The following is a 17,501-nucleotide window of genomic DNA, read 5'->3' on the forward strand; positions in this document are numbered from 1 at the left end:
CCACGGCTTCACCTTCCCCTCTCACAGCCCTGCAGTGCACAAAGCTATTTCAGGGAGAGCGAGAGGGAAATTTGGCAAGGAATCTCGGCTTGCACTATTTAAGTCTTTGAATGTCATTCAAGATGCTCTCGTTCTGCTTCTAGTGTAATGTTTAAACCCACAAAATGAGACCGGAATTCATAACGTCAAGTTAGAATTAAGATAAATGCACTTGTCATACTTAAGAAACCACATTTCAATAAGACATGCTACCACTGGCTAAGAGCCACAGATCTCTCTCTCTGTATCCATACAGTCTGCTCTCAGTGGGCCCCAGCAATGGAAAAGAACAGCACAGAGGATAATCCAATAGAGCAAAATCATTTGGGATCTCTTATGTAATTTTCTCTTGTAGTAGAGTTTCCATCTTAATTTGGTTTGCTTACGCTAATTTCAAATGAATTTATATTCTCGGGCATCATGCTGGAATGAAAATAAGCGTGTTTTCAGAATGAAGAGACCCAGGCAACGTAGCATTCTGTTCCACTAACCTGGGGCAAGTTGTTAACTTTTCAGGGCCTGACTGTCCATCCTTGGATGGTGGGAACGCCTGTTCTCCCTACTCTGCAAGATCTGTGCACCTTCCAACTTCAAATGAACAGCCACTCAGCTGAGTGGGAGCATTTGCCCCCGTAAGCATGGAAGGACACAGCTCACAGAAAATGAAGAAGTTTGCCAAGTCACAAACACACCAGGCTGGGGCCTTGCATAAACCCTCAACTGAATTAAATGAAATCAGAACTGGAAAACGTTAATGTTTCCAGAAATAAAACTCATGGAGGCTCTAATGATTCTATACCAAAGCACAACACTGAATTGCTTGGGCCACCGACCTAAAAAAGAGACAGAGGTCCCTTCTGAAAATTGAACATTCAAAATCATTATGAGGAGAAAGGATTTGATAAACACCTTCCTGCTGAACAAAAAGGATTGACTCTGTGCTTAAACAACCACACACACACACCAAAACTGTGTTCACCTACTCATTGTAGACCGCTGCTCCTTTGTAAAGTGACATCTACCATGACATTCTACAGAAATGCTCCACTTGAGGTGATGTGGTTTTGTGGAGAAAGATTAATTTAGCAAAAATTACTTTTATAAAATTGAAGGGGGAAAGACTGATATATCAACTGAAATCGCAGGAGTTTATGTAGCCGCTTTCTCTGTAGTTGAACAGTGTGTACCCGCCGCTCTGGATCTCAGTATCTGCTCCTGTATAGAGCACCTTCTTAAAGACGATGTACTAATGTAAGGTTTTGTAAATTTCTAAACCGTTTTAAATGGGATATTATCTTTTGCAATAAACTTACATATTTTTTCTAGGCCTGATGTCTCCATTTTTAGGTTGGGCTGATTTGGGTTATAAGCAAACCTCAATGGTCTTGAGGCAAGGATGGCATTTGTTATAATGGCTTTAATACATTTAATACATCTAAATGGATTTAGAAGTTAATGTCACGATGGTCACAAGGAGCCCCACCTGCCCGGAAGTGAGGGAGAGAACAGGAACCAAGGCAGCCACCCCAACCACGTTTAGACAGACGTGCATCTGGGATTTTTATCATTATGCCCGTACACCTGACTGATGTACTCTGTTTTCCTTTATCTCCTGCTTTATTTGTTTGCTTAACAGATTCCTTTGTGTCACCAATACAAGGTAAAGCAGAATCATCTTCCAAAATTAGAAGATGAAATAACAGTAACTCTATCATATTCAAAAGTGTTTGTGCTTTTGAAAGTTGGGGGTGCTGGCTCCTAGACCAGCTCTTTGCAAAAATGGGTATGCGCACCATCCAGGGCATACGAAAGCCCCCTCAACACCAAACCCTGTGCCATCCACTCATCAGGAGGTGCGAGAGAGAATCGAAAGAAAACAACTTCCTCATCAGGTGAGCTGAAGTTCTCCTGCCTCGTCCATGACCACCTGCCTCCCAAGTCAATGTGTGGGAGCTGGGAGGCCCACCCCCCACTTCAGGAAATACCAATTTAGGGGGAACCTTGAATGTGGAATCGGAAACCTTGGGTTTGGTAGCTTTCCGCTACCTTCTCTGTGCTGGGTGACCTTGGGCAATCACTTAACCTCTGTGAGCCTCTGACTCCTCTTTTTATAAAACAGAACCCCTGCCCGATAAGCATGTCCCCACCATCACACGAGGGAAAGTTCCGAGCCTAATGCAGGGCACACAGCAGGTGCTCAGTAAACACACACTCGTTCCTTTGCTGGTGATTGAAGTAAATTGGGGGAGAGGAGGTAAGGTGCCTCTGGGAAGCAGCAGCTGGTGCCAGACATAGGCTCCACATTTTCTCAGGGTGAGGGACAAATTGTTCCTGGCCTTGTTAGAACCACCAGAAACCATGGCAATGCCTGGTGAGGAACCAAGTGTCACGACTCAGAAGAACACTGGGCACATAGGACCCCACACAGCAGTCGGGTCGGAAGGGTTCTTGGGGCCTGGAATCACACCTCCCAGAAATGAAAGAGACTCAAAGAGCCAGATCCCCTCCACCTGGAGCAGGGACAATTAGATTAAGGCAGTAGATGAGCTGCCTGGGGCCTTGCCATGGTCACACAGGGCGGGAGGTGTTGGGAGCATCGTGGCGGGGGTGGCGGGGCCAATGTGCGAGGTGCCAGGCCTCGCCGGGACCCACCGAGGCTCGGGTGAAGCCCTTCCTCTTTCACAAGCTGAGCTTCAGTTGTGCACTGCTCAAGGCAACTAGCTATCTGTGAAAAAGGTATTTCATTTTTAAGTTCCAAGAAACAAAGATGTTTGGTGATCATCATGCCCAGCCACCAGGAAAAGGGCTGGGCACACTGCAAACCCAGCAGGATCGCGTGCGGGACAGAACATTCCACCAGCTTCACAGTCAAGACCCTTGTGGGTCCTTTGGCTCCAGCTTCCCCTCCAGCTGCTCTCCACCATCCTGCGGCCTGGATTCTTGTGACGCGAACTGGCGTCCCTTCACTTGCCTTTCGGAACACCTCCTGTGGAAGGACAGCCTGTTCCAGCCCCTTGGTGTCCCCACCGGCCCTCACAGCGACCTTCCACTGGGCTCCCGACTCCCACCCTCTTTACCCTCTACTTTTCCTCACGGTAGCTAAAGCAATCACTGTAACATGTAGCTCTGGACCATGTCACACGCTGGCATGGAACCATTCAGTGGCTACCTGATAAACTCAGAGCGTTAAGAGCATGAGCCAGAGGCCAAGCAGGACCTGCCCCTGCCTCTCCTGTGAGCCCCAGGGGGCCCTTTCCCTGCGTGCCCTCCAGTGCTGTCGAGCCTCCTTGGGATCCGTGAACCCACATGCTCACAGCCACTAAAGGTTCAGGAGACATACTTGCTCCTGCATGGAGCGTCGCCCACCAACTCCCGCCCTGCCCAGTTTCCAGCTCCCCTGGGGCAGGCCGGGTAGTGCACTGGTGACTACCCCACCACTGCCAGCCCAGGGACGCTTCTTAGTCTCACTGGCAACAGGGACCTTGCCTTTTAAGTCCTTGGCACAATTGTCCCTGTCATTAAACTGTGCTCCTCTTTGTTGCGCATCTCTCTCCGCCCGCCCAGGAGCTCCTAAGGTAGAAGCTGCATGCGTTGGTCTCCCTTGTGCTCCCAGAACTCACCACACGGGGATTCTGATATTGGCTACAGGAATAAATTTATAAAGGAATTGGACGCAGTGGGAGGAGACTTCCTGGCAGTAAGAAGTCCCTGTCAGTCTCCCTCGTCCATCAGACCTCCCACAGGGATGGTGCAGTCTAGACCTGGTCTCCCAGGGTCAGGGTCTTCAGTAGGTCCAGGGCTCAGGGCTTCTACCTCCACAGTGGCCCACTTGGCTTCCGGGACTCAGGAACGTGCAGACGCTCTGGTCTTCTCCCTGAACCTTTATTCTGTACAGTCCAGCTTAACCTTGTTTCAGAGGAAATTGCCATCATAATTAAATCCCCATGCAATCTGAACATTTTACCAAGATATGGCCTTACTGTACGAGAGAGAAAATGAGTTTTGAAATTAAAGCAGATTGTTAACTATTTTTGCTCTAATGTTTCTATTAAAACACCAGCATTTATTTCATGTGACCCAGTGCATTTGAGACCAAATGCCATTTAAAAGAGATGGGTCTGTCTATCTCTATCTGAAGGAGCATTTTGGGCAAAGCACGTTGGCTTGGCTTCAACCACAACTAAAGTGAAAAGACAATACAATCAAACCAAAAGGTTATTTGCTGCAAAGCGAATCAAAGCTTTATTATCATGAGTGGCTTTCACAAATTCTCAGGATCCATAAGCATATTACACCAAATTTCACTCAAAAGAAACTCATAATTTTTCTGCTGACAAAAACCTCAATGTGCGTTTTTTTGGATCACCAGCTAGACATGGGGACCTCTACCCCGTGCTTCATCTGGTTTCCCAGGTAGCGCACACAATGTTGTGACACCTGGTTATGCTTTCCCATGAACCAGGCGGGCTGTCATTTTAATTGCTGAACTCAAGAGCAGGTCACACGGCTCATCGGCTGAGCGCCAAGCAACCAAGCCCATGCTGCAGGTGGAAACCAGACGGGTGATGGAAGGGACCAGAGTGACTTCTTGTTGTCATTATTTTCTGTTTTCTTGGTTTTGTCTTTCAAATATAAAACAATATATCTTTAGTAGCTGAGAATCTGGGATCAAAGACAGCAAAGGCAAAGCTGGGCTCAACCCGACACGGGCAAACACGAAACCTCGCAGGGAGGGGACACCTGCCTCATCTCCACCGAGAGGCACCTGCCAGCTCAAGAATGCTCAGGCGCACCTCAGGCCAGTCACTATGGTCAGGCACAGTCACCGAGCCCCTTCTCTGTGCCAGCCCAGGTGCCAAGGACACTGGGAGAAGACCGCAGAGTTTACCCTGGGGCGATGCCCACGGTGAGCAGGGGTCTTCTCCTGACTCGCCACCTGCACATCACACAGCCTCCTTTTGACCCACTGAAGGCTGACCTGGTGTTCTCCTGGGGTGTTGCTCACCATCTCCTCCTGCCTCGCTATAGGTTAGCTCCCTGAGAGGAGGGGCTACTCCACTCACTTCACCGTGGGCCTTTGGAAGTCCAGAAAATCTTTGCAAGACTTGGCCACTGTGAGTCCTTGCCTCCTCCATGTGGACCCTGCTGGGCCTTCAAAGTCTTCTTCCTCTCCCTGCTTTCCTGCCCTCTCCATCCAGCCTTCTGGATCTCTCTGAGACACATACTGGACCATTCTTTGGCTTTTATGTCTCCAATTGCACCCACCAGTGTCCTAGCGCTCAAAACGCCTTCCCAGCCACCAAGACTCCTCAGAAAACTCACTCCAGCCTCGTACCTGTGGCCTGACCTCCTCTCGTTTACTTTGCCTGTCTCCATCTTATTGCCACTTTCCAAAGTGTTGGAGGCTATCAGAGACTGTTCCCTGTACGGGACACTGTTCCGTCACCTGTCTTTCACAGAAAGCAATTTTCATTAGGGGGAATAGAAGAAAGGCATATTGCTATTACTATTAATATATGGTACTATCAATAGTAATTACTATTGAGAGTCATTAATAGTAATAGAAAGACAATAAGACATGATATAATAATGAAGGTATATTACTATTGAGAGTGATGGTAAAAACTCAGTTCCTTGAAGTTACAATGGGCTTCACGTCCATTTTCTCATTTAGTCAGGAAATCTCTCACAAGGGAGCTAATGATGACCCCATTTCCCAGCAGAATAAATGGAAGCTTGGGGAGAGAAGAAATCTGTCATGGTCCGCAGTACGAGGGGGTGAAGTCTAGGGTTCTTTCGAGGTCTGCCAAACGTGGGGGCCTGGACGCGCATGCCAGACAGCAAGTTGTGATTAAATGTCACCTCCTCTCTGTAACTTTTTCTGCTCATCTCCCGCCCCTGCCGTGGAATTAGTCACTCCACCCGCTGAGTACCCACGGCGCTCAGTGCAGGCTGCCACTTCTCATGTCATGCTGGGATTTCTTGGTCAATCTCTCATGCTCATCTCACCAGGAGTGAAGTCCTACGAGACGGGAGCTGTCCCTGCCGTCCCTGGGACCCTCCCAGCACTTCCCACATTACCCGAGATGCCAGGAAAGCTGCACATGGTTTGTGGAATGCACTGGGAGTGAACGGGCTCGGAACCATCAGAGGAGGCCGCCCGGGGAGAGTGGGACCAGACAAGGCTGCCCTGACTCCTGCCGGGACCTGCAGGATCTGAACAAGTGCCTTCGCTCCATCCCCCTCCATCTGTAAAACGAAGCCATCTGTCTTCCCGGCTTTCCAGGCTGTTTAGGAGAGTAAAATTATATACATGAAAATGCCTCGGGAAGTTTGGCTATCTCATTAATTCCTATTTTTAAAGAAACAGTGTTTGAGGTTTTCTCTTCTGATCGTAAAAGGAAAGCAGAATTATTTTAGAAAAAGCCAACTCCAGAAATGGGCAGGTCACGTGTCCTCGAAGCAGACGCCGCTAACACAATTTCAGACTCAGAACAGGGTCCCTGGGTTTGGCCTGGGAGAGTGAGACTCCTGGTGGGACAACAGGGCTTCCCCTTCTTGACCTTCAGCTTCCTCAATGACCTTGGTGGGACATTCCTGTAACCCTTCCTCCATACCAAAGCCATAGAATGTCCTTGTTATAAAAATCTCTAAATATCACTTAATGATAAATGCACAACTGTGTCACTGTATGAATGAGGCATAAATCTACACAAGTGATTTCTGATTGAAGGGCCACTTCACAGAAGCAGTCCTTTCGAGTCACTTAAGGTCAGCGCCCTAGGCGGGGAAGTCCTGCACCTGAGACTCGTGGGGGAGCCGGTTTCACTAGCCACTGTTCCAAAGGGGTTTCTCCTTTGGCAGTGTTTGTCCCTCAACAAAAGTCCCAGAGGGAGACCCCCCTGGTGGGGTTGCTTCAGCTCATCCTGGCTTTCTTCACAGCAGGGCTATGGTGTGAATGTCCCCCAGGGCTCCGGTGACCCAGTGGCACTACTGGAAGGAGGTGGGACCTTTGGGAGGCAAGGCTGGGTGGGAGGTCCTGAGGTCACTGGGGTGTGCCCTTGGGATGTGTCCTCCTGGGACTGCCTGGTGGCTTTCCCTCGAGTCGTTATGAAGACCTGAGTCCTGCCCTGCTCAGCCTCTCTGCTTCCGGGCTCAGGCTGACCCCAACACACGCTCCTGCCCTTGCTGTCACCATTTTCCATGGGACTCACCAGAACCAAGCCCACGTGTGTGCCACCGCCTTGAGCCTCCAGGCCCGTCACTGCATAAACCTCCCCATACAACACACATAATTGTCTTGGGCACTTTGTTATGGTAACGTAAAACTGACAGGCACGCTGGCTGTAGCAACAGCTGAATATGGCTTCCCAAATCCAGGAAAGACCAGGGTAGGGCCAGGAAACAGTCAGCAATACTACTCCTAACACTGCCCAACGAGGAAGAAGACTCCAGAGCAAAGGGGACCACCACATGGGAAGCCCTGTGCTGCCAGCCTCTGTATATTCTTTTATTCAACCTCATCATGGGGTGGCGGGTCCTAACCATCACGAGGCTTGGTGTACAGATAAAGGAGCTGCAAATCTGAGCTGTGAAATAAGCCCCTTCACTCCCTGAGGAAGGGGACACAGCTCTGTGCCAGTCAATCCTTCCGAACTCCTAGCTTACTCCCAATTCTATGGCCCTGGGGACACAATGCTGGGCATGAAGGTGCTCAGCCCATGCCCCCTGGCAGACCTCCTGTTTCTAAAGTATTGCAGAGGTGAGCAAAGGCAGGCCAGTCTTCCAGTGCCAGCAACAGGACAGGAGATTAAGAACACACATAAAATCACTTGTCCAAACTTGGATTTGTCCAGCTTCACTAGAAGCTAAAAGGCACCGAGCTGTTCAGGAGTAACTTCATTAGGCTTGATAATGCACTGGTCATTCTGTGACTGCAGGTCCCAGCACCTGCTGAACAGTTCCCAAGGTCTCTGTGTGTGTCACTCTCCCTGTCTGGGTGAAGTGGTAGCCCTGGCATGGCCAAAGAAAGCCCCAACCTGGACACCAGCTTCCCAGGGCCTGAGCTCACCTGCTTTGCAGAACTGCAAGGCATGTGTCACAGAGTCAAGTGTGACATGTCCACAGCAGCAGCCACATGAGTCTCGCTGTAGAGGAGTACTCAACTCAACTGGCAGCAGAGATCTGCTCCACTAGGCAGAGCAGGGAGGAGGCAGGAGTCATCTGAACACATTCAGGACCTCATATTTCCTCTTAATCCCCTTCCCTGCAGCCAATCAGGTATCAGAAGGAAGGCTTAGAGGCTGGAACAGGCTCTTTCCAGTGTCTTAAAAATAATACTCTATCATGGGGACAGTACAGTTGATGGGAATTTGGTATACAAAAAAAAAAAAAAAAAAAAAAAAATCCTTTTAGGTGAACCTGGCATGAAATGAACCTTTTCTTATGTTATTTTTAAAAGTCAGAACTATTTAAAGCTCATCATTCATTTGTCTTTAGAATGAGTTTGTCCTTTCCATTAATTTACTCCCCAAAGTTTGGCGTATCTGCTGCCTGCCTCGTCATGGACAGCAGGATAGGACCCCCCAAAAATACTAGGACACATACAGCCCTTCCCTTGTGGCTCTATTGGCTGTGGAGCACAGATGGGTAAAGGGAAAATCCCAATATGGTATTAAAATATAACCAAAATATGAACGAAGAACAAAGGGACACAGGAAAGATGGCCTAAGGGACTGTGCGGGTTTCTCATGTGAGATCATGAGATGAAAAGAGGCGAGAACTGTTGCTCCCCTAAAAATTCCCCAACCTATTCTGTCCACCTAACCAAATTTTTCATGTCATTTAAGACCCAGACCCAGTTCTATATTATCAACGTCAGTAGATGACTTCTGCCTTCACATGCAATAGGTCCTGTGAAAGTTGAGATAGTGGTGCATTTCTTTGCATTTATATTCTAAGCCAAATATTTCCTGATAAGCTATTACCAAAATCCTTATTAAAGCCCTGCTTCCCACTTACAGGACTTGGGCACCATGCACATTACCATAGGAGGCAGCCACCAAGCTGCCCCTGGCTGATGATGCCACCTTGTGGCTACCCAGCAGCATTTCAGGTCTCATATAATTTTTACTATTTCCTGTCTTAACCTGAATCGCTCCCTTATCTCCCACTACCATAAACAAACACACACACACTCAGGGATTGTCTCAGTTCAACTGATATTTTGTCAGGGAAATAATTTCCTAGACATGGATCATGAAGTGCTTCAGAATGTCGTTTGAGCGCTGGCAGAACCGGATATGAGGTGGATTCCAGCTTCCTCCTTGCCAGGCTTGAAATGCTGGGCAAGGGGTTCAAGTCCTCTAATGGCCATTTCCTTGTCAAAAGGGGATAATCATTTTTGGCAATCTCACAGATTAAATTTGATAATGCTCTTAAAGCGCTTGGTGGCATCTCTGCCACATGAGTATGCCGTAAATGTTGACGGTCACTGTCACCCTCACAGGTGTCCTGCAAAGAGGATGCGCCCTCCTCCCCATCCCCTTCCCGCGTTGTCCAGTCCTGCTGCAACTGCCCTCACTCCTCCCAATCATGGCACCAGGGTGACCACGGTGACGTTTGCAGGAATGGCGGTTTACATGTGAATGAAAATAGACATAAAAGCATCCACTCACGCAGAGGGTGTTCACTGCAGCACCCTGGACACACAGAAGTGAGCTGCAGAGGTGCTCTGCGGGGTCAGGAGAACCTGCCGGCACCATGAGGGGGCAAGAGGGTCCCTGCGGAGGAGCGCAGGGTGTGAAAGGGAGAACCTGCACCGGCAGAGCAGAGTCCGCCAGGTTGGCACTGAGAAGGTGGAGAACGCTGGGCAGAGGGACAGGGACAGGAGGGACCCAGAGGGCTTGTGCTTGGACACCAAGCTTTCTCGCCTCCACAGTCTGCCCTAGAGGACCTCCTGGCTGAAATCACCGAGCCGCCCAGCACCCTCTTAGGAGACCCAGCGCAGCAGTGATGGCGGCCCCGCCCTGGCTGGTGCTGGGATTTGGGAGATTTCTAAGGACTGGGCCGAGCAGCTGATGTGGAAGGCAAGGAGACTCCCCTGCCTCCGAGACTCTCCAGCTTGGTCTTCCCATTAGTCCACTACTTCAAAAATACCAAGTAGACAGTAGGTTCTTTATCTAACTTTACGGCTCCTTATGGTCCATTCACCAGAATTGAGGGGATTGATGCCAAACATATTGTTCAAAATACAAACTGCTCCAAAGTCTGAGCTGCTCCACAAGCTTCTCAACAGAGCCATGTGGTCATCTCATCTGACCCCATGGTCTAGGCAGGGCAGCAGTAGTGCTTTCAAATAGTTGATTCCTCCAGAACAACTTTGGTTATCCATAGCGGAAGAGTATATAACATGCTATTTAAGAGCAAGGACTCTAGAAATAGTATTCCCTGGGTTCCGATCCTAATTCTCCCACTAACAAGCTGTGTGATTACAGGCAAGTTACATAACCTCTCTGTGCCTCAGGTACCTCCTGAGTACCTGATGCAGATTAAGTGATGCAAAAGACGAGGTGCTTAGCAAGAATACTTGCTCAATAAGTGATAATTATATCATAAATATCTATTTTGGTGAGGGGTTGCCAAGTGAAGATCAAGTTAGCCCCTTCTGGCTGGAACTGTCCTCTCATGCCCCAGCCTGTCCCCCACTGGCTCTCCATGGATGCTGGATAGTTGGGAGGATTTGGTACTAAAGATGATGTGGGCCCCTGCTAGGCCAATAGAGTCCTCAGGCTCACAGCTGGTGGCCAGTTCCCACTTAGTGTCCTAGGAGAGGAAACCCAAGCCAGAGTTCCAAAGCCCCAGCTCCCGGGGGCCACTCCATGGAGCTGTTAGGTAAAGCAGAGGAGAAGGGGTGATTTCCACGTTTCCACCCCCGTCCCTTAACAAAGCACTCTGAATTTCTGGAGTGGGCATGATGCCAACTGCATTTACCTTTACTTAATCACTCCTTAGACTCCTCTGTGAAAAGTGGGGTAATTAGGCCCAAAATATATCACCTAGAAACTTATTTTAACAACCCAAAATAAAAGCTGGATCCCCGTTTCAACAGAATTACCAGGTCATTTTCCTTCTAGGAACTCCTGACCGTGGTTAAGCTCCTGGTTAGTTCTCCCTGTGGGATGGCTGTCCCCAACGCAGGGAGGCGAGGCAGGAAGCAGGGTTCTCTGGGGTCAGCGTGACAAGCCTGGGAACTTCCGCTCACATACTCCTGCAACCCGCAAGACAGGACAAGGTATCCCAGCAGGGAGCTCTGCGGGCCGGGCAGATCCACAGGCTCCCACGTCCCTGGTCCATGTCCTGCCTCAGTGCAACCAGCTGTGTGACTATAGGCTTCATCCCCTGGCACCAACCAGTCTACTGTACTAAATTTGGGAAGACTGACAACCTCCTGTGCATTAGGACTCAAGATGAGAGCCAGACTCAGGAAGGAGTCTGCATCGAACTTTGATTTTATATTTTAACTTTTCTGAAGACTGCAATCTGTGCTGCAGTATGCTTGGTAACATGATCTCTTTGCTATGGGTGCATAAAGTCTCGGGGCCTCACATCTGGTAACATCCAATGTGCATCACATAGAAACCTTCCCTAGCAAAATAAAAGCTCTCTCAGGTCATTTGTTGTTTTCCGTTTTTCTTCTGCTCTTACATCACGAACCCCCTAAAGAAACCAAGACTCTGTAGAAGAAAATATCAATTATATAAGAGCTTTTGGACTGGGCCAGGAAGAAAAGAAACACCAATGTATAATATTTGCAAGTGTCTCTCATACATCACTGCCTGTCCATTGCATACCATGACAGACATCACTAATCAACTCAGCACTTCCTCCCGCTGAGGCCAGAAGTAGCCTCTAAATCCTTCTCAACAACAAATCTATTGTAGGTCCCTGACCCGCAAGGTCCCTGACCTACAATAGATTTGGAAGATAGAGAATGAGAATGGAAATGGACTGAATCAGGAAACTTAAATATATGAAAAAGATTATTGAAATGATGCAGTTCATTGCAGAAAATAAACCTAGGTCTAGAGAGCCAGTTCTTTGCAGAAAGAATGTGGAAACGTTCTCCTGTCCTTCCCTATCCAAAATGCCCTTTCTATCAACGTAGCTGTCTTTCTCAGCATCAAAGTCAAGTTCCTTGGGCACTTAGGTAAAATGCAGTTATCTGATATATTAGACTCTGGCGAAGAGAGGAAGAGAGGGCACCAGTCACGTAAGAGGGGTTTTGCTTCTGGTTTTTTTATAATTCATGTATCGCCTTCAGTGACTTATTGTTCAGGCAGGTGATCTACAGGACAATCAGGAGTGGTCATTACCAGCAAATGATGGTTACAAGCACTGAGCACAAGAAGCCATTGACTGGCCAGATGGCTCCGGTGATTTTTAATAGCTAACACCTCTCCTCACGTCGTTCGACTCCTGCCGATAACAAAGGAGTCACTATTGGATCCCACATATTGAGGAGAGTGGCAGCCTGCTGCCCTGCCCCCACCGGAGGCCTTGTTAGGATTTTGAAAGTACTAGACATGTCTCAGGCATTTGCCATAAATGTAGATTGTTTAATATTTCAAGCATTGGAAACTAACTAGTAAAAATCACATCTGGGAAATTAAGAGTGGCAGGTGGAATAGGGACCTGCCCTCCCTGACAAATTTCAATTTGAAATTAAATTGGGGCCTTCGGCGCTAAGATAGAGACACTTGACCCCTGAGTAATTACTTTCCAACATCATTTCTGTTAATTCGGAGGAGAGTTCCATTCTGGGAAGGCCTCTTTCCTGAGGATGAAGCAATGTCTGAAGGAACACCTGCGTGGCGTTTCCCTCTGGGACAGGCCCAGGGCTGACCTCGCGTGGCGGGCTTGCGGCCACCAACAGCCCCAGTCAGTTCTCTCCTCCTCGGAATCACACCAGCAGGCTCCAGGTCATTGAGGCCGATGCCACAGCTTGCAACTTTAGAAGTTCTGCAGGGCTCCTGGGGTGGCCCGGGACGTCTGCATGGGCAATTCCTTCCCCAGTATAGGTTCTCCACGTTGCAAAAACACTTTCATTAAAGAAGGAAAAGTAGCCGAGGAGGAGTGTGGGCAGGAACATGGAGGTAGGAAACGGCAGCGTTTCCAGGGACCACGTCACTCACTCACTCATTCCTCAGTTCATCTGCTCAATGAGTGTTTATGGAGGACCCCCATTATGCCAGGCACCCTGCTTGGTGTCGGGTACAAGAGAGGGAAACGTGGCTCCTGGTGCCCAAGGATGTGGCGAAGAACAAAAACAGAAAATCATCTTACAGAGTGCTCAGCACAAGGACCTGACTGTGCACTTGGGCTCTGAGAGCCAAGGGCAAGGGAGTGAGCATGGGGCCGCCTCCAGAACCCCCAGGAGGGGTAAGAGCAGGTGCACCAGACACGACGGGGCCTGGGGTGACTACAGTGCCAGGCGGGTGAGTGGGAGGAAGGGGTCAAGGCAGCTCTGTCCACTCCTGGGTTAGAGGGCGCGTGCAGAGGTCTCAGGAGCTGGGGATGAGTTAGTTTTAGGGACAATGAGTTTGAATACGTCCCGTCCCATCCGAGGAACTCTGGTTTCCTTGAGGGCCTAACTCATTTCTGAGGCTTTGTGCTGAGGATGTAAGGGGTTCTCATAAAATGCTGAATTCAGAAATAAATGTGTATATGTACAAGAATCACGTGCAAATGCTTCTGCTGTGGGCCATCGTTACCTCTCAGTGCCACTGAGGAGGGTCTAGGTCAGCCCGTATCAGAGATCCGCACAACCCTTCGGAAGGTTTGCGGGGTAAGACAGGAGCGAGGACAAGATTGCAGATAAGAACTACTAAAAATAAAAGAGGCAGGCGACATGAAAGATGGCAGCGTCAATCATCGGGAAGTGCAGATGAAAGCCACATCGAGACACCATTGGAGCTATCGGGAATTCAATAGGATCGCTGGAACCCAAAAGACAGCAGCACTAAGTACTGGACAGGATGAGGGTGGAGAATGCCCACAGGCCCCTGGTGGGGACCTCTAGCGGCGTAGCCCCTCTGGAAAACCGGCCACACCTTATAAACAGGCACTGCTGGTGTGCCTCAGCAACTCCACTCCTAGATTTCTACCCAATAAATGAAAATACGTGCCTTAAAAAATCCACTAATGTTCACAGCGGCATAGCCAAAAAGGAGGGCAGCCCAAGGGTCCATCAGTGAGCGGACGGGTGAGCACACGGTGGCCCGGACCTGCCAGGTGGCATCAATTATGATACAACGGGAGACGAGGGATGCCTCCGAAAACAGGAGGCACCTCCAAGACACCACGCAAAGGAAGGAAGCCAGACACAGAAGTCCTCAACCTGTAGGATCCTCTCATACGAACTTTCCAGAAAAGGCAGATGGGGAGCAGAGGATGCGGAAGGACGCTGGGGGCAGGAACTGTCCTTGGCTGTGTCACCGCAGTGGTCGCACAGCTACGTACACTTCCTAAAACTCATCAAAAGGAAAATGTTCCACGGTTAAATTTTAATACGAATCTCACCTCAGTGAAACTGTTACTTAAAACACAAAGACAGAGAGAAGGGTGTGGCTCAGACCAGCACCCTGAGGGCTGACCTCGGTGCGGGACCCTGAAGACTGGGATGTCGGCAGGTAGAGAAGGCACAGCCAGGAGTTACGGGAAAAGAGGAAAATCCGGGCTGCACACGGAGGTGGGAGAGGGCCGGGTACACCGCGGTGATGTCCAGGCCTCCACTTTGGCTGGATGTTTGAATGCAGAAAAGTAGAGGAAAGGCTGAAAAACTGGTCAGGGCCAGAGCAGATCCCAGAAGCTAAGGCTGGTCAAGCGGACGCCTTTCTGACTTCACTTGTCAGGCAGTGGGGAGCCAGTGAACATTCCAGAGGAGGGGAAAGGCTCATAGATGGCACTGAGCAGGGTGTGCTAGAAGGGCCAGTGGCCAGGGCAGCACCTCTGCTAAAAGGCTGGCAGACCTGGAGGCGGCGAATAAGCCACACGGGCGTTGCTCGCCTGTGCGGTGATGCGAAGGAACAGAGGGGCTCGCTGTGCCAGACAGAAGAGGAGAGAGCAGGAGGCCTCGCTTATCGCGCGCTTTCCACGAGCCAGGCCCCAGTTTACAGAATGGCAGCTCTGAGGGGAGGAGCCTGCTGTGTGCAGAGCGAGCCCAGGGGATTGGTGGCCCTCTTTAGGTCAGGTTTGCGGCAGAGAAAAGGAATGGAGATGGGAGGGAGGTCATCAAACGCCCGTCTGAGGCGTGTCATGAGAAGCCAGGGAGAGACACGTGTCCTAAGTAAGAAGTGGCAGGGCTTCCAGGGTGGTGGGACAGTGAGTGAGCAAATGACAGAGACCAGCATCTCAGGCTCTCTGGCCCAGGGAGGCAGGAGTGCCTGGCATTGCTGCTAGTCTAGGCAGACGCCACCACTCCTTTCTCTTTTCTTTCTTTTTTGCTTTTTGTAGTACTGGGGATCAAGCCTCATGCCTACTGGCAAGGGCTCCACCCTGAGCTGCACCCCAGCCCAGCGCTGCTTCCTTAAATGTACGTACTGCATGCTAGGAATAAAGACGGGACCAAAGAGGTAGAAGATGGTGGCACTTGGTCCCCTTCTTGGGAGCAAATCCTCCCCTAGCTGTGGCTAAAATAATATTCGGAGGCTTATGCGCTCTGTGCAGGAGGCAGGACTGTGGGGTATTGTCATTTAATGTCCCCAAGGTTGGCTTACCCCAGACCCGTGAAAAGCAGAGATGCCACTCTGCTTCGTGAAAGCTAAAGGCAGGCGTTTGGGGGACATACAGTGTTTATGGACACTTTTAAGAATTAATAGTCAACACTTAAAGATCAGGAAATTTCACATAAAGGGTGCAGGCTTCTGCTTCTCTTGAGCAGAGTTGGGTATTCCACTAACACTGTGGCCCTACCCCACGTGGTGCCCGACAGTCTGAACTGGAAAACACTTGTCCTCCTGAAACACGAGTGGCCCCGGGTTTGTTCTTCACTCGCTCATTTGCTCCTTTAGTGAGCGCCTGCGATATGCCCAGTGCCGCCATGGGACATGGAGACTCAGAGAGGAGCCTGATGAGACACTCACATCCCTGGAGCTCATTTTCTCACAAGGAGAACCAGACGATAAACAAAGCGATCTGCGGTTCAGGAGACACGCACTGAGGAAGACAAAGGAGGTGGAAGGGGGCCGAGGAGAGCCCGTGTTCAGACAGAAGCCCGAGCCCCAGGAGCCTCTCTGGTCAGCTGATTCCTGAGCCAAACCTGATTCAAACGGAAGAACAAGCCCTCGGACCAGGAACAGCAAGTGAACAGGACTTCCTGTGAGGGACGAACACTCAGAGAAATGAGCATAGGGTGGGGGACATCTCAAGTCACAACGGTTGGGATTTTGTCTGAGTGGGTTGAGGAGTGTGGCTGGGTTACTCATTCGTGTGGGTGACTGGCCCCTGTAAGCATCCAGCCGTTTAAAGCAAGCTGAACAGAGGTTAGAGGTTAAAGGTGGGTTGTGTGTCTGGGGAGGGATCATAGCCAGACTGTGAAGCCGGAATCTCCTGATCTGCAGAATATGGTGTTTGTGCAGAAGAATGACCCCAAACTCAGCAGCGACCTCCAATTAACTGATCCCTGTGGACAGTCAATGCAGAGTGAAGCCACTCAGAAAAGCAGAACCCTGGGACCAGGCTCACTGCATCCTGCCACATGAAAGGTTCCCAGTGGCCATGCATCTGGAACATTCCACCTGGTTCCCTTACGGAAAGCTCCTCTCACCTCTGTCTTCACCAGTAGTGCCGCACCCGCTGGTGCACTCAACACCGTAGGCAAGTCCTGGGCGCATTTTATTTCAGCAACGTGAGATAGTGCTCATGTTCTCCCAACTCAGGAGAAATCCAGTCCTCCTCTCCAAAGCAAAGCGACGATCGGCACCGAGGTTCCGTGTGAAACCCCCGCCCCGGCCCTGAGCGTGGAGCACGTTTGATAACGGAAGGGATCTACTCACGATCAGAACGTGATCCCGGCCCATGGCGATGACCGTCCGGTTCACGGTGCGAAGCAGCTGGACCATGATCTCTTGGATGTGGTAGTGGGTGAAGGCCTGCAACAGAGACAGCGGCGTGACTCCCAGACACCATGCCAACCCAGCCCTCCAAACGCCAGGCGATTGCCAACGGCACTGCCACCACGACACCAGCCCGGCACCCTCATGGTCATTGTTTGTCATCATCAGATCTCTACCCCACTGACAGGGGCCTTGTCCAGCAGCACCACTAGTCACCATGAGCAGTTAGTGACGAGGAGCCCACTAAGGCTTGAGAACCAGCAACTTTGCAAGAACTAGCTGGCCGTTGCTGGCCGAGTTACACGACTCCTCCAAACCTCAGCTTCACCTAGCCTGGAATAGGGCGGA

The 17,501-nt window shown here is 50.1% G+C and overlaps 1 protein-coding gene across 1 annotated transcript in view; it reads right to left on the bottom strand.

Moving 5' to 3' along the window:
* Window positions 1-17,501, bottom strand: part of DOCK2 (dedicator of cytokinesis 2) — a 407,460-nt gene that overhangs the window by 210,381 nt on the left and 179,578 nt on the right. The window contains exon 27 of the mRNA XM_079145391.1: window positions 17,094-17,189. Within this exon, the coding sequence (XP_079001517.1) occupies window positions 17,094-17,189 (96 nt within the window). The remainder of the gene's footprint in view (window positions 1-17,093; window positions 17,190-17,501) is intronic.

The sequence above is a fragment of the Sciurus vulgaris genome (genome assembly GCF_902686455.1).
Source record: "Sciurus vulgaris genome assembly, chromosome: 6".
In the NCBI taxonomy this organism is placed as follows: Eukaryota; Metazoa; Chordata; class Mammalia; order Rodentia; family Sciuridae; genus Sciurus; species Sciurus vulgaris.